Source organism: Chlorocebus sabaeus, chromosome 8 (assembly GCF_047675955.1).
Source record: "Chlorocebus sabaeus isolate Y175 chromosome 8, mChlSab1.0.hap1, whole genome shotgun sequence".
NCBI classification, from domain to species: domain Eukaryota; kingdom Metazoa; phylum Chordata; class Mammalia; order Primates; family Cercopithecidae; genus Chlorocebus; species Chlorocebus sabaeus.
Genome location: NC_132911.1, coordinates 100,104,443 through 100,131,493, shown reverse-complemented (window position 1 = coordinate 100,131,493; position 27,051 = coordinate 100,104,443). Strand labels below are relative to the sequence as shown.

The window sequence follows — 27,051 nt, the reverse complement described above, 5'->3', positions numbered from 1 at the left end:
GTAAAAAATTAGAACTGTATTGTTTGAGGTAAAAGTGTGCTTTGGCTTAAAAGAGATACAATGTATTCATTACATCTTTTATTATTATTGCTTATTTCTTAGAATCATTTCTGACTTTCTCAAAACAAAATAATATTAATCAACGAATACTTCTATTTGCTGCATTTTTCTTATAACCTTTGAGACAATGGTAATTATCAAGTCATTTTGCATTTTTTAAAACAATTTTATAAAGAATTCTCTTATCTCGATTATGTAGAATACCACGTACTGGCTAGAACGATTTCTGTACTCACAAACACTGCCATTTTCTTAGCAATGGCTTGCTGAGAGGAGCAACACTATGGTCTAAAGCTTGCAGTAAAAATGCCAAACACGTAGTACTTTGGAACCAGTTTATTCTTGTGCTAAGCAGAACTATAAAATAGTTAAAATGTCTTATCAAGTAATTTGCCGATTATATAGACACCACTTTTGTTTTTTATTTCATTCTTTAACTTATGTGGTAGTAATATTTAATACTTTCTGATCCAATAGTTTCAAAGTAAAACTTTAAATTTCACATTTCTTTTAAAGAACTCGTAAAGCGTAACAGTGACGTCATACTTCATAAGTGGTAAAGAAAGATGTAAAATTGGGAAACATGTTGTTGGGCATACTAGTAATTGGGTGAAAAGGATAAATTATCTCAAAATGAGAGTGTGCTGTAATTGGAAGGAAGGAGCTAAAGGATGTTTCTTTCAGTTAAGTAGTATAACTGGAAGGTTTTACTATTAAACATGGCTTTTACAAAAAAAGAAAAGAAAAGAAAGGGATCTGGGGGGGGTCATCTAATCTCACCTCTCACCCCAAACAGAGATCTCTTCTACAAGTATCTGTGGAAGTTCCAGTGTCAACTTAAAGGCAGTGAGCCAGTTCTTTTGTTTTCTAGGTTTTTGGTTATTATAAAGTTCCTGCTTTTCATCATCAAATCTGTCTCCCTTTGGGGAATTCTCCTATTGGTCCCAATTTTCCCCACGAATCTATAGCAAATAGTCACCCTTCTCATTGCCGTGACTGCCGTTCTTCACATGGATAAAGGGAAGACAAGCATGTGTTGACCACTTACTCTGCTCCAAACACATTCCAATAGTCCCACTCAATAGGGATGACAGTTTCTCATCTAAGGACTCTGAAGAGTCATTAGAGACATTAAGAGTCATTAGAGATATTAAGAAACTTGTCTAAGGTCACACCATTGGAAGTACTGGAGCAGAGATTTGAACACAAACTCACCGCTTTTCTACTACACTACACTGCCTCTCAAAACCAGCCAACGCTCTTTCAGTACAGTTGTCTACGCAGCTGGGATTCCAGTGAGCTATTTTTAACTCCACATTTCATTTCTCTACCTCCTCACAGTTTATGTAATAGAAAGCTTTGCAAAACACCTGCTGGAATTAATCCTTTTTTAAAAAAACATGCTTTTTTCCAAGTGTGTTCTGTAGAATGCTTGATCAGTGAGATGGTATTAAATAGGTTTTTTGGTGCAGGACTTCTCAGAACCTTTAATGTGCTAATGTGTCCTGTGAATCTTCAACAGAAACTATAATAGCGCGCTGCATTTCCCAAAGTTGAGGTGGGTCCTTTATTTTATTTTATTTTTGCTTAGGTGGGTTATGTACTCTGCTATTTGCTCATTTGTAGTATTCCCTTGATCTCCCAATGTGATAACTGTGTGTAAAAGCAATACAACATTAGCTCTGCATGGCTTGTTCTTAGTGAACCTCTGCTAATGCCCAGTGATCAATGCTTGCTTCTATAAAGATGGTCACAGACCACACTTTAATAATCTACTCTAGAATTTTACTGTGGATTAAGACCAAGCTTGTCGACCTGCAGTTTTCAAAATCTATTTTTTCTCTTCTCTCTCTTGATACAATACTTTCTTGTTTCTCAGGGGTTAACCCACCACAACTATGAACTTCAGCACCATATTTACTGCAACAGAAGCATATTTACTGCACCTGACATGGCCAGCTGCTGTTATGGGCTTCAGTTCTCTTCTATCCGTGTCTGCACTGCCTTTTCTAGTTTGAATGGGATTCTCTTGATGGAGAACATATAAAAGAAATCTAAACAACTCAGGTTCATGGTCAAGGCAGATTCCTGACTGATGCTCCCTCAGATTTTCATGTTACTCACAAAAGGAGGTAAATGCCATGGGGATAACGAGCTAGCCTGTGTGTCTTGCTACAGAACTGTTCTGACTGAGAATTAAAGGGTGAAGATGAGCTTCCTAGTGGCAGGGTAGGGGAAAGGGTGTGATGAAAAAGACGCTGATGAATATTTAAGCAACAGAAACAGTCCGGAATGGCTGGGGACAGAGATGAGGAGAGAAAGTGACTAGGGGCATGAGGGAGGGCTAGAGCGTGGCTTATGAGCCCTGATAAAGGGAAAATAGAAATCACAGAAGAACTGCAGCAGCGAGAGAGACACAATCAGATTGAACTCTATTCCCAAGGAGTAAACAGCCATTCTTTTGTCTCCTACTCTTGTTCTATACGTGGAGTTTGTAAGCTGTGCCCATTTCCTTTTAAATAATAGTCCTTTGCTTTTTCTAAACACCTCGAATCACCCTGATACTCCTGATACTCTACTTTTGCGGGGTTTTTTGCCACTCTTGATAAGCATCCTTGGCTGGGTGCATCCTATTTTTGTATAAACATGCCCTTTAAAGTTCTGAACAGTTGGTCAGTGATAGAAGGCTTCAGAGAGTGGAGCTGACTTCTGAAGATGAGAAATGTGGTGTCAGGGAAGAGAAAAAGAAGTTTGGTGGAAAGGACACATTCCCTAAGTGTATGAAGCCCCAAGGCTGCACAAGCAACGTGTGGTTCATCTTTAGTGGCTCATGGGTGGACGTGGTGTACAAGGGCAAGAAGCTAGGAGTAGGAATCTGAAGGTGGCCTGAACCCTGGCTCTGCTATTACCAGCTGTGTGGCCCTGGCCAAGTCATTGCACTACTCTGGGCCTCAGTGTCTTGACCTATGCAATGTAAGGGGTTCAACCAAGGCTTGACCCTGAGCCCCTCCTTCAAACTTCTTCGTTGCTCCTTGTCTCCCCTGTCTGCATGTGTATGTGTTAGCATGTGATAGCTATCTCATGCAGGGTGTTCTGCCATCCAGGCCACAGCCTCCTTCTTGAACTGTTTGCCAGTCAGAAGTTGGACTACAGATACAGCATCTGGGAGCAACTCTCCTTGGATAGGAAAGAAGGTGAAAATGTGCTATTCTGTTTTATTTCCCCAGTCATCTTTTAATGTAGCCCAGACTCTGGCTTCCATCAGCAGAAGAGATCAGTAGGTGGATTATGGGATTGTAATCTTACAGAACGACGAGTCTACCTCTCCCTGTGGCCAAGTGAATGATTCACGTTTGGCTCAGTTAACACTAGGGAGAAGTCAGATTAACACAGTCACTTGCTTGGAAATGGAGGTTGTTGCACATGGGGCTGGATTTCTTGAGAGCACACATTTTCAAAAAAGCACAAATATGTTTTGTTCAGGGATAAAATGTTCTCAGGGGTCCATCATTGCCTGTCTGGAAAGCTTGCAGTAAGCGGATGCAGGAGGGAAGGTCATTTAATAGTTCCCCAACCTAAACTCACCACGACAGGATAGAGTTAGGAGGATGAAAGATAATTAGTTCAGTTTGGGGAGAACCACCAATGGAAGTGCCTTTTCTTTAGGACTCTTTTTTGATCAGAGCAGTAACTAAGACTCAGAAGACACAGAAGGAAGAATATCTTCCCTAGATGCAGAGCAGATGCAGCCCCGGCACCCTAGACCCTAGGGCTCAGCAAAGCTCCGGAAAATCCCCCACAAACATTGCAGTCCCATCTGAAAACCAGAGGGGCGGTGGATTCCATCAGGAAGGAAGCAGCTCTCGTATGGAACTGTGAGATGCATTGAAGTGGATCCAGCCAGCTCCTTATGGGGAAAGAGCCATAAAACTGGAACTTGGGGACCTGCTGCAGCAGAACTTTTTGTTTTGCTTTTGTGGCCCAGCGAAGCACCCACTTGCAATACTCTCCATTAGCAAGTTGTTCCAGGGAGGTGACAAATCTCCAGAGGCCAACGGTTCCACCTCTTTCCTTTTGAGGTAGCCCTTATGGGAATCTCCTGGATGGATTAGGTTGATTCTGGGTGGATACCAAGCCCACAAAGGGATTCCTCATGAGTAAAGGGGCTGCCTGGCTGGAAAACTGGGCTCCTCATGGGGCAAGGGGTGGGTCTGGAGTAGACTGTGTTGGAGGCTGGAACTTCCAACCTCCCTGGCACTGTCTTGTGCTTTGGGAGTGACTTTCAGGCATGGTGACACCCAGCCGCCCAAGCGGAAGCACTATCACTGTGGGGTGGAAATGGAAAACAGAATCACACCAGAGTGCACAACAGTTCACTGCCCTGGGTTGAGCTTGTGGAGCAGAGTGCCTACCTCATAGTGCCCCCAAGTTGGTGGGACCGCCCAGTTCTTCAACCCCAGTGGGTGGAATAAATACCTACTGTTAAGAGAATTTGTGCCAGGTGCGGTGGCTCACGCCTGTAATCCCAACACTTTGGGAGGCCGAGGCGGGCGGATCACGAGGTCAGAGTCCGAGACCAGCCTGATCAACATGGTGAAACCCATCTCTACTAAAAATATACAAATTAGCCAGGCGTGGTGGTGCACGCCTGTAATACCAGCTACTCAGGAGGCTGAAGCAGGAGACTCGCTTGAACCTGAAAGGCAGAGGTTGCAGTGAGCCGAGATCGCACCATTGCACTCTAGCCTGGGCAACAGAGTGAGACTCCATCTCGGGAAAAAAAAGAAAAGAGAATTTGGGTGGGGTGGAAGAAGGCCTCAGCAGGGACATGCTGCACTTCCTGCTGGTAATGGCATGTCGAGATTTGAGCAGTTAATTGGAAAAATATGAGATGTGGCTTACTTGAACTTCAAGCAGGTGAAGCGAGTTATCCTGGTTATATTAGAGGTGGATTCACTGTGAAGTTAATGAAGCTATGCTCTTGAGTCCCCTCCCTTCCTTTGCATGGGTGTCTTCCAATATCCTGGGAATTAGCCTAGCAATGGGGCCACATGGCATTCATTTTTGTGAAATTTCAAGAGTAAGAGCTTTTGATATTATTTTTATTAAAGAACCTCTAGAATTGTGAACCCCAAATGGAGAACCCCACAAAAGCTGAAGTTTGAGTTATACCCACAAACTGGCATCCAATGGAGAAAATCATAGCCATCTTTGGGATCTGGCAAGATCAAAGCAGGTACTGGGGAGGAGAGTGGATGCCTTGGCACCTGTCCCAGCTCAAGTACTAATGATCAGAAATTGGTCCTCAGTCATTACCTCCAAAGGAAGGTTCTAAGAAACCTGGAAATAAGGTATTTTCTGATTAGCATCCCAACACAGGGGCTATCAATTTCTACAATTGGTGGAGCTCTTACAAGAAAAAAGTAAGCAATGCCAGGTGCGGGCCCTCAGACACAGCTGAATGTGCCCGCTAAAGAAGTGGAGGTGGCAGGGCCCTAACCGCCACATGGAGGCTGAGGGGCACATGGGCCAGAGAACCCTTACAGCATTTCTACAGAATCAGAGGGAACCGGAACCACCCACACCGGAAGTGTCACCTCCAGGGAGGGTTAGTCTGTGCCCTCTGTCCTGCAGTCTCACTCTGAGAGCATTTACTGAACACCTGCTGCATGCCAGGTGCTGGGGATGAACTCCCAAGGAGCCTGGAGTCTAGTTGAGATCCGCAACAGCACTGGTATCAAAGAGGTGAATAACAGCACAGGAGAGCACTTCCAAGTGCATCGGGGATAAGGGGAGTTTCACAGAAATAGAGTGTAGAGTGTTTGCACTGAGACTTGAAGCATGAGTGGAGCTTGCCAGGCAGAATGCCAGGGGCAGGCATTCCAGGCAGGAGCCTGGGAGTGTGGTGCACTTGGAGGGCTGTGCGGAGGCCCAGTGGTTCCACAGTGCTAAGCATAAGGGAGAAGCATGGAGATGTAGGGATCAGCAGGAGCTGATGCTGGACACATAGCTGGGTGGGATCCTGGTGCTCCCTTGAGATGCTAAGGAGTATGGGCTTTATCCTGAATCCCTCTCATTTGGCATCAAGCCCCACTGCTTCTCTCTGTAAGGTCTCTCTGGTTTGTTTCTTCCTCTCCATCCAAAGGCTGCCCTAGTTCAGGTCCTCACCAGCTCCTGCCTAGTTTATCACAATTGCCTCTTAATGTTTCCCTGCCTCTAAAAAGGCAGTCAGCGTAGCAGTGATAACAGCACATATTTACTGAACACTCATGACGGGCTGGACACTGTTGTACGTGCTTGTAAAAGATGCCTTTGGGATTTCTTCTTAACAACCCTGTGAGGTAGGTATTATCATTCCCAGTTCCCAGAGGAGGCAACGGAGGCACAGCGATGAAATAACTTGCCCAAAGTTAAACAGTGGTAGGGGCAGGATTTGAACCAGAAAAATCTGGTGTGTGAGCTAGAGTTCTTACACTCTCACATCTCAGGTAGAGGATCAAGATCTGCATTCTAGAAGATTACCTGAGTTACTTTCTTCAAACCTCTCGTTTCTCCATCTGCAAAATGGGGCAACAGCAGTGAAGATCTCGTGAGGAATAAATCAGAAAATCCATGAAAGGCACGAAGGAAGGGGCATGGCACACAGACTAAGGAAGCGTTAGCTTTGATAGAAATTATTTTGCCAAGGAGGGTAAAAACATCACATGCCAGTCACACTGCAACTCAACAGCACAAAGGTGATGTCACTATCCTAGAGTCCTAGTGAAAATAAGATATTAAATATCTTATTAAATATTAAACAATTTATTTGGAAAACCTCAATATTCCTTTTCCCTCTCCCAATTGGAGCAGCTGGACATTAAAGAATTTTTTAAAACAAGATAAAACCATTTGCAATATTTAAAAATCAAGGGCTAAAACAGTACAAATGAAAAAGGTTGAGGTAGTGGATCTCACACAAGATGCAGACCCTTGTTTCTGTCCTTGGGCCAACTCTCTCATGCCCATTTTGGGTGAGATTTCATGAAGCTGGCCGGCTCTGAAGCAGAGCGCCAGAAGTTGTGTTTACACCATTGTTCCAAACCTAAAAGGCAATTCTGCTGCTCGCAGCAATGTCGCCTGAAAAACCCGTGACAATACAAGATAATTTACAGGCCAACAATCACATTTTGGAGCATCCATTACTCTAGAACTCTGATTCTGTCATTTCCCTTTGTAAGTTTTCCCTACAAAACTGACTTCAAATACAAGGCTGATGCATCCATTTTTTTAATCACTTCCATTTCATAATCTATTAACATAACAGTCAACCACGTGAAAGTGAAAACTGATCATAATATAGCAGAGACTTCCTGTTGACTGATGTGAGTGCTCATTCAGAGGGTGTTTGGTGATTCTTTCATCTGCCCTGCTCTTTCCGCATTCCAGTGTGTCATCGAGTGTCCTCCAGCTGATGGGCATGCATTTAACAACACTGTCTACACAAGAGGGCACCATCTGGACCAGGGGAAGCCGCTGCTGCTTTCATGTATTTATTTATTTATTATTATTTTTGAGATGGAGTCTCGCTCTGTCACCCAGGTTAAAGTGCAGTGGCGTGATTTCGGCTCACTGCAACCTCTGCCTCCTGGGTTCAAGCAATTCTCCTGTCTCAGCCACTTGAGTAGCTGGGACTATGGGCGCACGCCACCACACCCAGCTATTTTTTTTTTTTTTTTTTTTTTTTTTGTATTTTTAGTGGAGACGGGGTTTTACCATATTGGTCAGGCTGGTCTCAAACTCCTTACCTCAGGTGATCTACCTGCCTTGACCTCCCAAAGTGCTGGGATTATAGGCGTAAGCCACCATGCCTGGCTGCCACTGTTGCTTTTAAGCCAACTTTTTATTATTAATTTTTTAAAAATGTGTGTATCTAGGAGGTATGAGTGCAGATTTCATACATGCATGTATGAAGGAATGGTGAAGCCTGGGCTTTCAGTGCACCCATCACCCAAAGTGACACTGTGCCCAACAGGCAATTTCTCAACCCTCCCCCACAACCTTTTGTCGTCTTTAGTGTCTATTATTTCACTCTGTATGTCCATGTACACCCATTGCTTAATGGGTATTTATTTATTTATTGAGACGGAGTCACTCTGTCACCCAGGCTGGAGTGCAGTGGTGCGATATTGGCTCACTGCAACTTCCGCCTCCCAGGTTCAAGCGATTCTCCTGCCTCAGCCTCCTGAGTAGCTGGGGTTACAGGCACCTGCTACCATGGCCGGCTAATGTTTTGTATTTTTAGTAGAGACGGGGTTTCACCATGTTGGCCAGGCTGGTCTTGAACTCCTGACCTCAAGTGGTCCACTCGCCTCAGCTTCCCAAAGTGCAAGGATTACAGGCATGAGCCACCGCGCCTGGCCAAGGGTACTTATAAGTGGGAACAAGATGCATACTTTTTTTTTTTAACGGATAATGGTGTTGGGCTTATCTCCTTTCTGTTGAAATGTCTTAGATGTACATAAACAGAAACTCTTTGGCAGACACACAGTATTGATGAATGGACCTGCAGCTGAGGTGATCTGGGTGGCCAAAGCATAAACATACGTGGATGTTACTGAGAACCACAACGGCCTCTCCTTCATGCCCTACGTGTGGTCTGGCTAGCCTTGCACTCAAGCTGAGCCTGGCATTTTGTGACTCAAATGTGGTCCAGAGAAAGCGACAGGAAGACACAAAGGGTGAGTGTGTGAGTGAATAGGTATTTGTGACATTATGTGTTTCTGTAGGTGGATACATTTGTGATTGCACTCAAGCTGAGCCTGGGATTTTGTGACTCAACTGTGGTCCACAGAAAGCGGCAGAAGACACAAAGGGTGAGTGTTGAGTGAATAGGTGTTTGTGAGATTATGTGTTTCTGTGGGTGGATATGTTTGCCATTTCAGGCATCCTATTCTCACGCACACTCCTCCACCGTCAGCATACTTAACTGACCACACCAAGAAAGACACGGCCCTATTCACTTTCATAGATGCTGCGGCAGGCATGGGCTGTTATAATAAGAGTTTGGGAATTTTGGGCTCTGGGTGTTTTTTCAGCTTTCACCCATCATTTTGAACTGGGACGAGGGAGGGTTTAAGGGGGAAAATGCTGAACACCAGCACAGCAATACCACACATTGGCTTCTGTGGTCTGAGAACAGCAGCAGGAATTCACGCGGTGATTGGCGGCTCTTTCCCACCTCAGCAAAGCCCGGGGCTGCTGCTGCCCAGGGTGTGAAATCTAAGCCAGGCGCTGACCCACCGCTGGAATGGAAACTCAGACCTTCACAGCCTCTTTGCTTTGTGGCTGTCTTTCTTGCTCGTGGCGGCAATCAGAAGTCTGTTCCCAGTTAGGGAGCAGAGCCTTGACTGATAAGAGAGATGGGAAGAGAATTTCAAAAATCTTATACGAAAACCTCCTCCTAGAAAAGTTGAGGTGGGGTGGGAGGAGGTTGCTAAGTGAGAACATTGGGGGTTATTTTGGGGTGGAGAGACACCAGATCACCAAGGTGGTAAGTGTGGAAATGTCACTGTCACCTACCATCCCATCCCCCTCCACGAAGAGTGGCATTTCAAAGTATTTGACCAGTGAGTCATCAGAAAAATGCTATGTTTTCATTTTGGAAAAACACTGTATCACAGCAGGACATTTTGCTGTTATCTGTTCTCCCAAGAAATACAGCGGTGGGGGAGGACCCAACCCCTTAGAAATTAAAGCCATATGCATACCATATTAAAAAAATAACCCACCCAGGCCATTCCATTATTGCTGACCATAGGAATTCAGTATTTATAATTTACATTCTTTCCCATACTTTGCTGTTTTTCAGACCTGAAAAGTAGAGGTTTATGGCCTCGTCAGATTGTAAATCACATTCCTGAGGGCAGAGGGAGCTGCTACAGGGGAGAGAAATTGCCTTCCAACAGTTTGCAGAATGTGTCAAAACACTGGGAAAGAACCCACGTGGAGTATGGGGACCCCGTTCAAGGGTGGCATCTCGACTGACTTCAGGCCACAGAAACACAGGGATGTCGAGGCCGGAGTCTGTCTACTCACAGGACACAAAAGACAATGAAGGCCAACACCAGTTATTTCGTCCACAGAGCACGCAACCAGCCAACCACCCCCAGAGTCATCTGAAGAGTGGCTTGGAGGTGTGGCCATCTCTAATCAAGCAAGCACCTGACATCTGAGTCTCCTTCCAAGGAGGAGGAGCAAAGGTGTGGCGGTCACCAGGAAACTAGCTCCTTGCCATCCATTTGCCAGCTCTGGGGCCAGTGCGGATCTATGGGGCTGTGGTCTGCTGATGGGAGTAAGACATGTGCACAAGAATCCAGGGAAAGAGCCTGGCACAGAGCCTCAGGCTGTGTTGCTCTGGCGGCTCCCCCTCCGGCCCCTCCTGGCCATGTGCTCTGTGTGCAAGCTTGTGTTACTACGGCTGGGCTGCTGAGAAGATTCAGGGATGAGAGGGAAGGGGTGCGGAGAGCCCCACACAGGGGTGTTTTGAAGGCTCCAATTCTCTGAATGCCTCTGTCTGGAAGTCATGTTAGTAGTGGCCCTAGTGAACTCATTCCCCTGCTCCTGGTCTGGATTTCATCCACTCTAAGAGAGGTGGAGGATCCCTAACATTTTGAAAGCTGAAGATCTTTCTTAAGCCTTTCCCACGCTGCACCCATAAAATACCTAATCAGTCCATGACGTATGCAGTTGGAGAGATGAGAATGAGCCCAAACAGCCCTTTGTCGGGCGGGTGGGAACAGTCAGGCTTACAGCCCAGATTTCCAGTATGGATTGTTACATAAACCTTGCCTGTAATTTGACTCTCTAATGAAAGCTATTGTGTGTATACTTCAGACACGAAAATGAAGTATTTTGGTTTTTTTAGTCTCAAATGTTAGAAAACCAATTTTCTTTTAAAGACAGACAAACTTCATTTCCTGTGGTTTGTAAAGCCACAAGAGTCTCCTTTACTCAGCATCCAGAAAGGGGCTACACCCTACGCTGGAACACCAGGCTCTGACGCCCCAGGATGACTGCACCAAGGGGCAGGAGGTCGCAGCTCTGAGCAAATCTTCCTGCCACCGCAGGGCACTGTCGGTGCCCACAGTTTGCAGACCCTGGCCAGGGTGATGTCTTGAGCGTTCCAGTACCAAAGAAAAACCAGCAATTAACTCCCGGGCACAAGAAGTACAAGCGCGAGCCCAGATCACTTAAAGAGGCTGGGTGGTTGGTTGCATCAGCTGTGAAAGCAAAACCCTTGGGTAAATTCTATGTTCTGAATGATGTTACTGTCCTCACTGGGGTTACGAGAGGGGAAGGGATCTGCCAACACCCTTCTCCTCTCTGTCCAAGAGGACAACAATGCTGGAGCTTAGGAGTCCTTTTTGCCAGGAAAGCAGGCAGGAAGCTTGCTGTCACCCGCCTCCCCAGCCAGGTGTACTGAATATGGAGGTAGAGACCAGGCTTCAACCAGAGTATTATGAGTATCAGAGTATTATTACAAGGGATAAATTCAGCTTAGCCCTGTGAGGCCTTGGAGGTACTTGGACCTGTTGCAAACCCTTGAACACTGTTAGACTGTGACAACGAGTATCTCTTTGCAGGAAAAGCAGCTTCAAAATTCCACCTAACAAGCTGCAGGAAAGGGGATATCAGAGTAGACCAAGTCACAGATGAACTTTCTGAAATGGACTAAAGGCATTTTTTAGTGAACATGGAAGAAAAGGAAGATTTTTACAATTCAGCATTCCTACAAACTAAAAAAAGTTCACATCCAACTGTTTTTTCTCTTCTTTGGTAGACATCAGTGAAATAATTCCTTTAAATTCACAGAAGATAGCAAAATTGGAAAACCATATTTATTTAATGCATCAAATACCAAAGTTCAATTAAGGAAACTATTGCAATCTTCACCTGAGATAGGCCCATCATCAGGTCAGAATAAAGTGTGATAAGGGAAATGCTGTAAAAACCTCTTATGGCATAGCAACGTGACTGCAGCCCACCAGTCTCAGCCATTACTGATACTGACCCTTGCAAAGAACCAAATCTCTGATATAATCCTGGGAATGTGCACACGCATGTGAAGGAAAGAGGTGTACTACGTAATGGAACACTGACAGACGTCTTAGCTTTCCTTACAGTTTTGTTTTGTTTTGTTTTTGATAGTCTCGCCCATCGCCCAGGTTGGAGAGTGCACTGGCGCAATCTCGGCTCACTGGAACCTCCGCCTCCCGGGTTCAAGCAATTCTTCTGTCTCCGTCTTCCAAGTAGCTGGGACTACAGGCGCCCGCCACCATGCTAGCTAATTTCTGTATTTTCAGTAGAGATGGGGTTTCACCATATTGGTCAGGCTCAAACTCCTGACCTCAGGCGATCCACCCACCTCGGCCTCCCAAAGTGTTGGGATTACAGATGTGAGCCCCGCGCCCGGCCAGCTCTCCTTACATCTTGATTTCAATCCTATAAATGGGAAATGGTATGGAGCACTATCTAGTCTACTGTGGGATTTCTAGTTGTCATAACAATAAGAACCATATAAACAATGCCCACCTGGTAAACATTAGGGTGGGCCCAGGAACTCTGCAGCAGTCACTGAGCACATTCCAGAGAGTGTGCATGTTAACCCCCCCAACCCCATATTTAAAGGGCTAGCTTCAGTCTGGCTGCCCATGGTTACATTTTTTCTTCCCCACCTTGTGTTCAGCTTCCCCTTCTGTGTTCAACCTCCTCCACTTCTCAATGACCCCGAGGGCCTCTGTAAGTGCAGAATTCTACCCGAAACCCTCCCAATTCCAAAGGGTGGGCCTTGGCATAAAGAGGCATCACTCCGGGGTGCTACACGGTGGCTTCTGAGGGAAGACCAAGAAGGCTGAACCTGTTGTATTTGGGAACTAATTTTATTTTCTCCTGGGTGAGCACCATAGGAGTTTACTGTAGAAGCAGAGTCCTAGTGAAAATAAGACTGGCATTGGTAGGATGTCTTAATCATCAAAATGCTTAACAGGTCCATGAAACATCCTAGCATTGCTGTGAGAGTGGTTTGGCCAAGGTTTCTCTGAATGGTGAAAACAGACACAAGAAATGTGGGAAGAAGCTTTGGGAAGACCAAGGACGAAAAAAAGGAAAAGAACCTAACACTCAGTGCAATGCTACTTAAGGAAAAACACGTAAACGGTTCTTCATGCTTTCGGTCCAAAACAACGTTGTCTCTTAAGAGGGAGGTTTGCAAACAGAGGACATGAGATCATTTACAATCAAATCATTTCAGATATTGAATGATGATTCTGAAACATGCATTCTATTTCCATCAATGTGAGGTCTATTTCCATACAAATGGTGAAAAAAGTAGACCAAACCCAGCAGTATGGCTTCTAAAAGGAATGGCAGCTGTGGTTCCGGCCAGCCATGGAAAGCACTGGTTTTGTAAGTACTATAGTAAAGAGCTCTTACTGAATGGAAATAGAAAGTTTCAACTCAAAGAAAGGGCATGGAAAGTATCTGAGGACCTTCCTGGCTGTTTCTTACAAAGCCATGGAGAAAAAATTGTCTCCTGTGCACCCTGCTCTTCACAACACCACAGTAAAGTCGAATTCACCACCTGCGAAACAGCTGCCTCCTGTAGGCTGGCCGCGGAGGAAGCACACGTGCTCCATCAGTTGGGCCAAGGCTACAGTCAGACGGGTGTGAAAGTGTCAGGCCCAGCGCTCCTGGAAAATGAACCCGGAAACACTCAGTGAGGCACCACAGGCACGAGAAAGAAGAGACAGGTGTCCAATGGGCACAAGTATGTCATGCTTAGAGATACAGAACACAGGATGAAACAAAAGACATTTATTTGCAAAGTACAATCACGTTTAAATTGTACCTATGTTTAAAAATGGCCTCTTTGATGGGTTATAAAAGTGCAGGCAGGTTTTATAAAACACGCACTTTGCCTCTCTTCTGTCCTTTTGTGGGAAGCAGGCGGATGCTGGCTGGAGGACATTTGAGAGCTTGGAGCTGAGGCTCATCACGGCCAAACCCCTCACTTGCCAAGGCAGCGGAGCTGCCACTGATGCTTCTCCACTCCCGCGGAATCTCCTATTGAGCCCTGGGCCCCCCGAGGACAGGATGTGACCCTGGCTGGCATGATTCATTCAACCCCTTCATCTCAGAATTCTTTTGCAGAAAAAGAAAAACATGACACTTCTATGGTTAAAGATTTCCTTAAAGAAGAAGAGACATCGAAACGAACCTTTGTGCTCTGTGAAATGAGGGAACAAAAGAGATTACTTTCAGTGAGTTGGTATTTGTAAGCTAATCAACTGGGTACTGGCCTCTTGTCAGAGAAAAAAAAAATCCAACTTGGAAACCATTACCACAGGAAAAAACAATGACTATGTTGTTCATTTCCTGTTGGTCACTTGGCAAGTCTAAGAAGTAGGACATATATATCCATAAGCCCTTTAAAATGCACATCTTTTCTTTTTTCTTCTCACTATATAAAACACATATATACTGTCGTAAAGTCACTTGAAAAACACACTGACTGCTTACAATCAATGGAAGATGCCAGTAGGATGCAAGAAAATGAGCATTTTACAGACAGACCTTTGATAGGCTTTAACGTGAATTGTTTTATTTAAAACAGGGATCCATCAGAGGTGGTGAACTATCAGGGTCAAGGTTCTAGAGCATGGCACAGATGAAAGGTAATACTCACCAGCACCTCACATGGGACTCAGTGACAATGTCAGCAACACACCATGGAAGGAGAACAAACCCGATGTAAAAGGCACCTGGCTGGGGAGAAGCTGTGGTGTTCACTGCCTCTCCAGCAGGTTTGCTTTTGTGCACTGTGGATAAGTCCGGATGAATAACATTGGGAAGGGAATAATCGGAAGCAAGGCTCCTATGCAGGCAGCTACCCTCTCCTGATTGGTGTACACTCGCCATGTGGTAGAAGGTCTTACAGGAGACTGAGGTTACCAAACAGGAATGCAACACTTGTCTCCCTTTTCTGCTCTAGAAGGAAGGGGAACCCTTCCCCCAATGTCAATTTCAGCAGTGGCTTCTAAAGGCTGTTAAAAAGCATCCTAACTTAAAAACAAATAACAACAGTAACCAAATAAAAGACAGAAAAGTGGCCTGAACTTAAATCAATCAATGGAAAGGTAGATTCATAAAAATAAAATAGAAACTGGCGACCAGTCCATTAACCATGGGGTTAATGCCTTGTCTGAAGGAAGATGTTTATGCTGCATCCACGATACAGCAGGCGAGGAGCTGCTGTTGGCAACTGGTAAGGAATAGCTACCGTTTCCCTCCAACACACCGCACTGCTACCGGTGACCGCATGCCAAGTGCTGAAGTTAGAAGAGACCCCACGTTGGCAAAGGCCCCCAGGCGATGAGCTGCCTGACGCGGCCAGGTCTGTGGGAAACAAGACTTACGATCTCAAATAATGACCCCCAAGTGCCCTCGCCTCTTCCTGCTTGCCCTGTGCGCCTCGACCTCCTCACAGGGAGATCCAAATGAGTTCCGTTTCCCTCTCAGTTCTAGGCACTCTGGAACATCTTTGATTAACCAGGGTTTTTCATTTCTTTCCAACGCCATTGGTGACTTTTGACTTGGAATGCCGATTCCTTCTCCTGGAAGAATGGCTTTCGTTGTTGCTTGCGTGCTTGGGTGGACTGTCTTCAGAACCTGGCCAAAGGAATCAGAGCACACCGTCACCCTGGGCTCTGGAGACTGGTGGCTGTCCCTTTCCAGACCACCCTAGGCTTCCCGGGGAACAGGTTCTTCCCTGATACGTGCACGCCCCCTAGTGGCCTCATTCACAAATGAAGGCGAGGCTCTCCAAGAACTAGTACTGAAGGAGCACACGCCCGGCACGGGGTTCAACGCAACAGCCCCCCAAAGTCTGGGTGGTTCCTGAAGCGTGTGTACATCTGCCCTGTGTATGATGGACATGGTCATGATGGTGAGGACCAGAAGTGAGAGCACAAGTGAAACGGAAGCCCGAACGAGGGGCAATTAGAACACACACCATGCAGTGCCCATCCTGCCTTGCAACCAAGGGTTTCCATCCCTTCACCCGCTCCACACCACCTTCTAAACCCGATGTCGGGAAAGATTCTTGACACTATAAAATCAGAGCTATTTCATGCCCTCTACCACTTGATCTGGAGAACATCTTTACAATTCAGGCCCCTGCTGCCCATGATGGAGGGCACTGGGCAGCCTCTGCCCTCCAGCTGAGCCTGTGGTCAGTCCCTGCTTGGCCTAGAGGCCAAGTCAAAGGGTTCTCTGCCCCAGGGCTCTGATCCAGCCCCATAGGAAATCGCCACCTGAGGCTGCCAACAAAGAAAAAGTTACCAGAGTTACTGTCTCCACTGTAAGTAGCATTTGGCTTAGACTAAGAGATTCTTTCCCCACTCAGAAGACTTCTGTTTTTGTTTGTTTTCTTTTTTTTATTATTCCACCTAGTAAATACATCTCTACTACTGCTTATTTCTTTTCAGTGGAGATCCTGTGAGTGCCAAGGTTGTTTGTAAGGGCATGGTTCTAAATAAGATACCTGGGGAGCTCCTCTGCCCATCTCTATCAGATTTCACAACGGGTCGCTCACTGATCAATTCCGTGATTCAGGAGAAATTCCCCAAAAGGGCGGCCAGCAACTCAGCAGGGTGTATGCTAGTATCTCCCCTGGGAGATCTTTAATGAACCTGATGCCAAAAGAACTTTGGAGAATGACTGCAACAGAGCGCTTTCTTCTCCATTGGCCCACCGTTTCTCTGAGCAATTTTGTGAACTAAAATTCAGTCTTTAGTATTTGTAATTTTCTTTCCTCAGCCAAGCTTCCCAATCAGCTTATAAGAATTGACAAGGAATTACTGTCCAATGAAGTCACCTCAATGTCATTATTCTACATGTCTAATTCTTTGAAATAACCAAGTGGCCCCAAATCTTCCCAAAGCGATCCTTAGAGGCCAGTGGAGGCTCCCTAACTACACGACTGAAATCTCTTACACTGCTCTGCTCTGCCTCTTGAATAAATGCCATTAAAATGATCCCCCTTTTGAAAGCCTTTTCCTTCTGATACACAATTCTTTTTTGTTTGTTTGTTTGCTTTTTGTTTTTGTTTAAGAGACAGGGTTCTTGTTCTGTCTTCCAGGTGGGAGTGCAGTGGTGCAAGCACAGCTCACTGCAGCCTCGAATTCCTGGGCTCAAGTGACCCTCCTATCTCCGACTCCTGAGTAGCTGTAACTACAGGCATGTGCCACCACATCTGGCTAATTTTTTAAGCTTTTTGTAGAGATAGGGTCTTGCTCTGTTGCCCACGCTGGTCTCAAATACCTGGCCTCAAATGATCCTGCCATGGCCTCCCAAAGTGCTGGGGTTACAGGCATGAGCCACTGCGCCTGGCCGGATATACAATTCTTCCTGTTCACTCATGATGAAAGCCAAGAGAACGTTCCCATCAGGGTGCTTGAAACAGTGTGGGGCCCGCACGAAGGGCAGAGCTACCTGGAGCCTCTTCTTACAAACCAAGTTTTTCACTCAGATCCTGTGAGCATTTTGCACGTTTCTTTTTCTTTTTTCTTTTCTTTTCTTTTTTTTTGAGATAGAGTCTCACTCTGCTGCCCAGGCTGGAGTGCAGTGGCATGATCTCAGCTCACGGCAACCTCCGCCTTCTGGGTTCATGCAATTCTCCTGGCTCAGCCTCCTAAGTAGCTGGGACTATAGGTGCCCGCCACCACACCCAGCTAATTTCTGTATTTTTTGTAGAGACAGGGTGTCACCATGTTGGTCAGGCTGATCTCGAACTCTTGACCTCAAATGATCCACCCGCCTCAGCCTCCCAAAGTGTTAGGATTACAGGCATGAGCCACCATGCCCGGCCATTGCATGCTTCTTAATAAGTGACAGGAGACATTCAATGGGTAGGCCTGAGACCCTTCAAGGCTTATATCATCTCCACTCAAAGAATAACTAATAATTTCACATCTCAAGGACCCAGTAAAATTTTAAACAACGAACAAGAAGATACCTTTTGTCCCTTTCCTGTGATGCCAGGAGATCTCTGGACTGTAGGTGCCATCTTCACACTCTGAGTAGGTCTAGGGAGAGAGACAGGCTTAGTGCAGGAATTTCAGGAACTCCCTGGGAGAAGTGGCAGGGCAAAAAGGCGAGCACGCTGCGTCCCTGCCTCTCCCAGGCTGGGATCATCACTGGCAAGTGACAGAACCTCCCTGTGCTTATGTTTCTCGGCTATAAAAACCAGGTTCTTTCCTCTCCCGGGTGATGCAGAATCAGTCTTCCACAACATGTCTTAAGTTCTTTAGACTGAAGGTATAAGTAAAGGATGAAATTGTTATTTTTACTGAAAAAAAATATTACTGTCTGCCAGACTGCCATCGTGTCTTAAAGTCACTCATGTCTATTTTCTATTGTGTCCTCATATCTGCTAAACGAAGGTCAGGGCAAGCGTTTGCGCAGAAGGGCCATAGGCCGGAACACAGGAAGAGGCCTCCACACAGTTCAAGAGCTGGGGAGAAAACCCAGCTTCCAAAAGCCAGTCCACGGCTTTCCTATCACTTTTTTTTTTCCTCCAAACAAACATAACATTTTTTTATCTAACAAAAGTTAGATAAAAATATTGATCTACTGAACAGAGCAGTCACAAGCAGGGCCAGCAACTGCTAGGGAATGAGTTACGACATGCAGTTTCTGCAGTGGCAGGACTGGAGGCCCTGACCTCAGTGTTCGCCTCGCCATATCCTTACAGGCATGTGCTCTGAGCTAACCTGCCGAGCCCGGGGTGATTATTTTAAACAAAGGCCATCCCTGCCTCTCCTTCCATACCTTTTCTCGGTGACCATAGTGTTCTGCATACCAAATCATGCCGTACAGACAGAGGAAAGTGGTGAAAGCCTGGAAGAGAAAAAAAATGATGCTGCACAAAAAAATTCAATTGCCCAGAACTTCGGGATTTCAATGGGAATTAATGCAGGACGGCTCAATGCATTGCTGCCGTCTGGACGCAGGTTACAAAATGGCTGGACATGGCGGAGATCAGACCTCAAGGGGAGGGTGCACACCCAAAGCTTCTGACAACAAAGATTATGATGAGACCACAGTTACTACCTGTGACTCTACTATCAGAAACCAAGAAAGACCATTTTCAGATGTGGGATATGGTGGGATGCGTTTTCTTGATAGCTTTGCAGGTTCTGTTGAAGAAGACATAGAGGATTCTATGTTCTAGTTCTGATTTTCAGGGCCCATCCTCTCCCGATTTCCTCATCACATGAGAGCGCTAAGAGGACTCAGTGTGTCAGCTTCTAGGGGGAAGAGGTCACAACGGGCCCTGAGGGCCCAAGGACAAACACTCCGGGGGCAGAGGGTGGGGAGCTCAGCGGCACAGGGCTGCCCTTGCTTTTCCAGGCTTTTGAGTGTCAGTGACCCTACTCTGACCCCAGTTTTTGTTTTTCTTGGTTATATGGATAGGAAAACAAAGAGAAAATAAAGATGCTCTGTAAGGCCCTGAGTGGAATGAGGAGGGTGTGGCCTGTGGGTGCCCAGAGGCAGGGACAACCTCTACTCCACACTTGCGCCACCCACTCGGCCTGCCCCCACACCCTAAATTATACCCCAATTTAAGAAAAGAAAAGCATAGACAAGAATCCAAAATTTCAAAACATGTCAAAAAAATCAAAGCTTGGGGAAAGTCTCTGGCTGCCTAGACTGCATACCAAAGGTGGGAGGGAGGGGGGGCGAGCAGGGACAGCAGGGCCATGAATCTCCCCAGCCTCACCTTCCCCACTGCAAGCAAAGCAACCAGAACAAAACAAGGTAACTGTCTGTTCCTTCCGAATTCCTCGCTTTAGAAACCCATTCACATCAAGCCATCCCGGCTGTCAAGCCTCCATCTCTCCCCCTGCATTTCCCGTGGACACCTGGGCACCTGTCATTTTCCTGGACCCCTATCATCTTGCACCAACTGTGGGGACAGCTGTGAGAGCATGGAGGACCTTCTCAAGGAAATAACTTTGGTTCTAAGAATCATAACTTTAGATCCAAAAGGTCACCTCAGAGACCATTAACTCCATTGCCTCTCATTTTCCAGAAGAAGAATGAAAGCTCAGAGAGGTGAACATTGGAGCTGGAACTCAGGTCTCTTGAAACCCCCGGATCTGAGTTTAAGGGATGGCTATTGATACAAATATTGGCTTTATGCCTATATAGCTTTATTTCTCCATCCACGTATCCATCCCTGAGGACGAAAAGCATCATGGGAATAGCAAACAGCAGCAACTTCCCCTCTTCACGGCCACAGTCTGGTGGTAAGGTGGGAAGGCAGGGGCTGTGAATTCTCATCATGGCAGCTTGCAGTCTAGCTTTGGCCCAGTTCCTTTATCAGTGACATTTCCTGGTAGCTGCTGGATACACAGTGCCATCTTAGTTCCAAAAAAGAAAGGAGAGCAACACTCCGGCTAGCCATCCTCTTCCGTGCCAGTTACGTGGAAGCAGGAACAGTGGCAGCGTGGAGAGCGAATGAGAAGCACAAGCAACGCCACTGGTTCATTTCCTATTAAACCCATGTGCAAACTGGCATATACCTACAGGTTAGGGAATTTTTTTTTTTTTTTGAGACCGAGTCTCCCTCTGTTGCCCAGGCTGGAGTGCAGTGGCGCAATCTCGGTTCACTGCAAGCTCCGCCCCCCGGGTCACGCCATTCTCCTGCCTCAGCCTCCCGAGTAGCCGGGACTACAGGCACCAGCCACCACGCCCGGCTAATTTTTAGTAGAGATGGGGTTTCACCGTGTTAGCCAGGATGGTCTCGATCTCCTGACCTCGTGATCTGCCTGCCTCGGCCTCCCAAAGGGATTTTTTAAAAATCTCATATCCATCAAAAAATTAGGCCACGAATGAATACATTAAAACTACAAAGTGAAAATGACTTCCAACCTTTAACATACTCTAATGCTTGCCCAGATTTCTTATATATACCAACGTTAAGTGTGTCATTTTCATGGCATGGAAAGAGTGGGAAGGACTAGAGATGATTTGCAGAGTGTAAGCCTGTGTATGCGTTAGGCCCCTTACAAAGAGCAAAACAGGACATTCTGGGTTTCACACAGCGGGGAGGGGGGTTAGGTTCCACCTCCCCAAACCAGAGGGCTGTGGGGAGGCGGGTCCCTCCACTAGAAGTGTCATTGCAAACTCTGACCACCAGAGGGCAGGCACGCGGTACTCTTCCCTTCCCCAGCCCCAGGCCCAGTAGGGCAGGCAGTGGCAGCTGCCGCTCCCTCCAGCGGCAAACCGCAGGCAGGCAAGTGGAGAAGGAAAGGTGCTTATCATCACAATGGTCACACAGAGGGTCTGTTGTGATTGCCAAATCTACTTCACCTGCGTACAAAGAGGCCCATTTTACACTTGTCCCAGCAAACGGAAGCCGGTAATTTACAGGTTTGCAATCACACCTGTGAAAATCTAGGCACGTACCCACTGAAAATGTCAAGGCTCAGATTTAAAATAGCAATTGCACACGTCGTTTAAAGAAAGGGCAGGGGAGCGAGAAGAAACTACATGGGATGACAGCCAGGCTGTCCAGGACCACGGGGGCTGGCGGCAACGAGAGCGCAGGACCCCAGCTTGGCTTCATTATGGTAATAAGCATTCAAATTAATGACAGCCGAGCAGACAACCACGCTCCTGGAAAAGCTTACTAACCAGCACCCGGGATCTTTGCTTCTGCATTAATCTCAAGCTCCTCCGTGTGCGCTCTCTTACCAGGCCAGGGGAGTAATTAGGGGCTTTGCTTCTCTGAGTGGTGCAGAAATCACAGTGTAACTTGAAGCTCTCTTATTTAATAATGTTCGCCTCTACTCCTAAGTCTGAGATCAATCTTGCTCTTTATAATAAAGGTCAGGAATATAAAAAAAAGTGCCAGGACCTTGTTTCTGCTCTTCTTTAAAGGCAGGCAGTGGAGACCCCTAATCATCCCGTCTCAGGGCCTCTTTTCAGGCCAGGTCCCTCTCTCATGTCTCATCACTGGTAAGTCTAATCAGAGATTCTGCTTGTCTTCAAAATCCTGCTCATCGTCCCTGGCCTGACGTCTTATTAAGGAATCCCAGCCTCAGTCAGCTCCTCTCCCAGAGGCATGTTTCCTGAGCTCGTAACCTAATCCCAGGACTCCAACCGCGCCCTCCACATGGGCTCCTCCCAAGTATTTTATTTCCACCAACATGGAAATAAATCTTCCCAGTGTTACTGACAGATTAGAATTTCCCATCAAACAGGACACTTCCACCTGTAAATTCTAAAGGTTCCTCAAACCCAAATCCCCTGAACCAAATTCACCTCCTCCTTTCAATGGGCTTCTCCTATATCCTCCAATCTGTCACTAGCACCAGTGGCCACCCAGTGGCACTAATTAGAACCTTTGGAGTGGCACTCAAGTGCCCTCCCAGTGATCACAACAGGAACAGCATCGTGTTGAGCGGATTCCTTAAACAACTCTCAGATCCAGCCCTTCCTCTGCATCTTCAATGCCTCTGCCTTGGTTCAGCTTCGGTTACTTGTCAAGTAGGCCTGGCAGCACCTCTGACTGCACCTTCGGCCCCCAACCCATCTTCCCTCTAGACTCTCCCAGCCTCCATGGTGTTTCTCCATGAGACACAGACCAGACCACATTGTTTCTCCACTTAAAAATCACTGGGGCTCCAACTACAGCCGCACAAAGCCCTTCCTGAGCAGGGGACCCTGTCCTACTCTTCATCCAACTCGCTCTCTTCACTGTCACTCCTCAAACACGTCACCACCTTCGTGAGCCGCTGGGCACTCTCACAGCTTCCTGTCTTTGTATGTTTGTCCCCCGGCCACTGGTCACCTGTATGTCGCAAGTCTTTGTTTCTTGAACTCATTCCTTTATTCTCCACGAAGCTGCCGAGTACTTCCTGTGCACCAGGCACTGTGCTTGAGACAGTGGGGCCAAAAGGATGACTTCAACTTATTCTTTCTGAGCAAGGAGTGCAGTGTGGAGAAGACAGATAGAAACAAAACAAATTCCACTGCACTGGGGTTAGAACTGAGAGTTACGTACAAAGCGCTACTGGTCCCAAGGAGGGAGCTATCTACTTGCCTTGGAAGTCAGAGCATATTTCATGGGGGGCATATGTTTAAGTTGGTTTTGGGGTATAAGTTTCACCAGGTAGATAAGGCAGGGAAAGTCTTTCAGATCAGGCAGAGAAAACAGCATGAGAAGGGAAAAAGAAGTCTGAAAGGATGACTTGTTTAGGTAACTACCAGCAGATAAGTGCAGCCTGAGAATAGAGTACACGTGGGCAGATGTGATGGCATGCTCCCACTATGAAGGTCCTGAACACACGAGCAGATTTCATAATTCATCTGGGAGGTTTCGTGGTGGGGGGCCTTCTTCCTTCTTGAAGTTTCTTCCTGTGTGGAGGAAGCTTCACTCCTTCCCTCCACCCCTCACTCCTTCCCTGGGGAGGAGTCACACCTTGACTGGTGACTCTAAAGAAGCCAGCATTTCCTGAAAAAGGTGAATTCTCAGTAATGAAGATGCTACTCTGATCCCCATATCTTTCCTCTATCTTGCTTATCTCTTACTTATTTTTTAACTCAGGTGGGGAAAAAGATTGTGTTATTGTGCCCTCTCAAGCCCCCAACCAGAGAGAATGATTCTTAGCAGGAGAAAGAGATTGAGTTCTGAATTTGGAAGATCATTTTGACAGCAGCAAGGAGAATGGATTTGGAGGGCAGAACGGCAAGAAAATGGGTGCTCTGACAGCCGCAGGGGCAGTGGGAATGGAGAGGAGATGGAGTTCAGCTACACTGTCGAATTAACAGAGCTTAGTGACTTGCTGATTCGAAGAGTGATGGAGGACAGGAAGCAGCCTCCAGGTTTTTAGCTGGGGCCCGGGAGGTTGGGGGAAAGCCAGCCATGCACTGCAACCCTTAAAAATCCTGCTCACGTATCACCAAGGAGCCTTCACTAACCCCCAGCATGTCTGCTGCTCTAAGTATCCTTTAGCCTTATGCACACAATCTTTTATAGTATTTATCACATATTAACATAATTAATTTGCATGTCTAATTGCCATCTGAACTCACAGATCCTTGGAGGGCAGTGATGAAGAACAGTTCCCTAGAGAGAATGTCTGGGTTTGAGTCCTGGTTCTGCCACTTAACTACCTATGTGACCGTGGGCAAGTTAGTGAGCTTCTTTGTGCCTTCATTTCCTCATCTATAGAAGAGGGATAAGAAAATACCTTCCCTCAAAGTGTGAAGATCAAATGTGGAATTCATGAAAGTGCTTAGAATAGTCTCTGGCATATAGTAGGCATCAGTAAATCTTATCATCGTCATCTATCTGTGTGGCTAGAGCCCTAGGCACAGCACGGAGGGGCACTCAGCAACTGTCTGTGAATGAAGCCCGGACTAAGAGGTCTGCACCAAGTGAAGCAGAGGTCAATGGGAGCATAAGAAATGGTGCATGTCCTCAATAAGTTACAATCATACAGACACAAAGGCTAACCCATGTAAGGAGGTATATTCTAAGTGTCAAATAAGTAACCGAAAGTCTCTAAAACTTAAAGAGAAATTAGAGGGGTCCCTACAGTCTGGGTGACTGCTATGGTTTGAATGTCCTTGCCACAACTCTCCTTGAAACTTAACTGCCAACTTAACAGCATTAGGAGGTGGGGCCTTTAAGAGGTGATAGGTCATGAGGGCAAAGCCCTCATGAATGGATTCAGGCTGTTACCTTGGGAGTGGGTTCTTGATAAAAAGCATGAGTTTGGCACTTCCCTCTCTGTCTGGTGCACTTGTTTCTGCCTTCTGCCCTTCCACCATGGGATGACCTCACTGGATGCCAGTGCCATGCTTTTGGACTTCCCAACCTCCAAAACTGTGAGTGGAATAAATTTCTTTTCTTTAGAAATTACCTAGTCTGCAGTATTCTGTTATAGCAACAGAAAATGGACTAAGACAAAATTGGTACCAAAAAGTGGGGTGGTTACTATAACAAATATTTGAAAATGTGGAAGCAGTTTTTGAACTGGCTAATAGGTAGAGGCTGAAAGAATTTGGAGGCACAGGCTAGAAAAAGCCTGTATTGCTGTAAAGGGAGCATTAAGGGCGATCCTCGTGACGGCTCAGAAGAAAAGAGGGAAAGCCTCAGTCTTCTTAGAGATTACTTAAGTGTTCATGACCAGAATGCTGGTAGCAATATGAACAGTCAAGGTCATTCTGATGAGGTTTCAAATGGAAACGAGGAGCAAGGATTGGAAAGTGGAGTAAAGGGCATCCTTGTCATATAGTAGCAAAGACCTTGGCTGAATTGTGTCCATGCCTGAAGGCTTTCTGGAATGTGCAACCTAAGAGCAATGAACTAGGATATCCGGTGGAAGACAGCCAAGCAGCAAAGCATTCAGGCTACTGTGTGGCTACTTCTGACTGCATACAATGAAATTCGAGAGGAAATAAATGACTTAAAGATAAGTTATAATTAAAAGGGAAGCAGAATGGAATAATCTGGAATATTCAAAGCCTGGCCATGTAAGGAGTGAAAAAGCATATTCCAAACACTAAGGGTAAGGCCACATGACTCTTAAAGAGATTACCACGGAAAGAAAGAAACCAGGTGCTATTCACCAAGAAAACGGAAGACCCCTGAAAGCAAAAGCATTTCAGAGATCTTCAAGGCTGCCCCTCCCATCACAGACCCAGAACTCGAAGAGGGCAGAATGGTTTTTGGTTACAGGCTTGGGGTGCCCTCCCTGGGCTCACTGACCAGGGCTACCTAGGGACTCTACTCCCACATTCTAGCAGAGCGCTCCTTGGCTGCCTTAGCTGTGGCTCAAGTGGGCCTTGGTGTGGCTTGGGCTACCACTCTGGGAGGGATAAGCTATAAACCGTGGTGGTGTCCGTGTGGTGTTAATTCTGCAGATATGCAAAATCCAAGAGCTGTGGAGGACATGGCTTCCTCCACCTAGATTTCAAAGGATGCGACAAACTACCTAGAAGACTAGGCAAAAACCCGCCACAGGGGCAGTGCCACTGCAGAAAGTCACTACTAGGACAATGCCAAGGAGAAATGTGGGGTTGGAGCCACCAGAGAGGAGCAGTGGCAGCAGGGTCATCCCCAACACCACAGAACTGTAGGGTCACCAGTGTGCAACTCCTGCCTGGAAGAACTAAAGCACTGGCCGAACCCGGCACAGCCACAGGGGTGGAGCTGCTGGGCCTGGGGGCCCAACTCCTGCCCCAGGCCAGGATGCAGAACATGGAGTCAAAGGAGATTGTTCTCCAGCTTTAAGATGTAATGTTTCCCTGTTGGGTTCTGGACTTACTTGGGACTGCTTATCCCTTTCTTCTTGCCTGTTTCTCCCTTTTGGATTTGCAATGTCTATCCTATGCCTGTCCCACTATTGTATTGTGGAAGTAGATGACCTGTTTGATTTCACACACTCACGGCTGGCATAGTTCTTCTTGGCTGTGGCTCAAGTGGACCTTGGTGTGGCTTGGGCTACCACTCTGGAGGGTATAGGCCAGAAACTGTGGTGGTGTCCATGTGGGATTAATTCACCTCAGGATGAATTGTGCCTTGACTGTCACTCATATCTGATTTAGATGAGACTCTGAACTTTGGAGTTGATGCTGGGCCAAGTTAAGACTTTTGGGACTACTAGCATGAAATCAATGTATTTTGTACGTGAGAAGCAGGGGTGAGGGGTGGAATGCTATGGCTCGAATGTCCCTGCCAAAACTCATGTTGAAACTTAGCTGTCAGTGTAATAATATTGGGAGGTGGGGCCTTTAAAACATGATTAGGTCATGAGGAGTGCACCCCATAAATGGATTGATGCTATTATTGAAGGAGTGGGATTGTTATCACAGGAGTGTGTTAGTGATTGTGAGAGTGGGTTCCTGATAAGAAGGGTGAGTCCAGTCCACCTC

At 46.4% G+C, this 27,051-nt stretch overlaps 1 protein-coding gene across 1 annotated transcript in view; it reads right to left on the bottom strand.

The window, feature by feature from the left end:
- Window positions 1-13,899: 13,899 nt before the first annotated feature.
- PTDSS1 (phosphatidylserine synthase 1) overlaps window positions 13,900-27,051 on the bottom strand; it is a 71,624-nt gene continuing 58,472 nt past the window's right edge. Inside the window, exons 11-13 of the mRNA XM_008001153.3 lie at window positions 18,931-18,999; window positions 18,116-18,185; window positions 13,900-15,768 (exon numbers count right to left, since the gene is read on the bottom strand). Coding sequence (XP_007999344.1) covers window positions 15,659-15,768; window positions 18,116-18,185; window positions 18,931-18,999 — 249 coding nt within the window. The 3' untranslated portion in view covers window positions 13,900-15,658. The remainder of the gene's footprint in view (window positions 15,769-18,115; window positions 18,186-18,930; window positions 19,000-27,051) is intronic.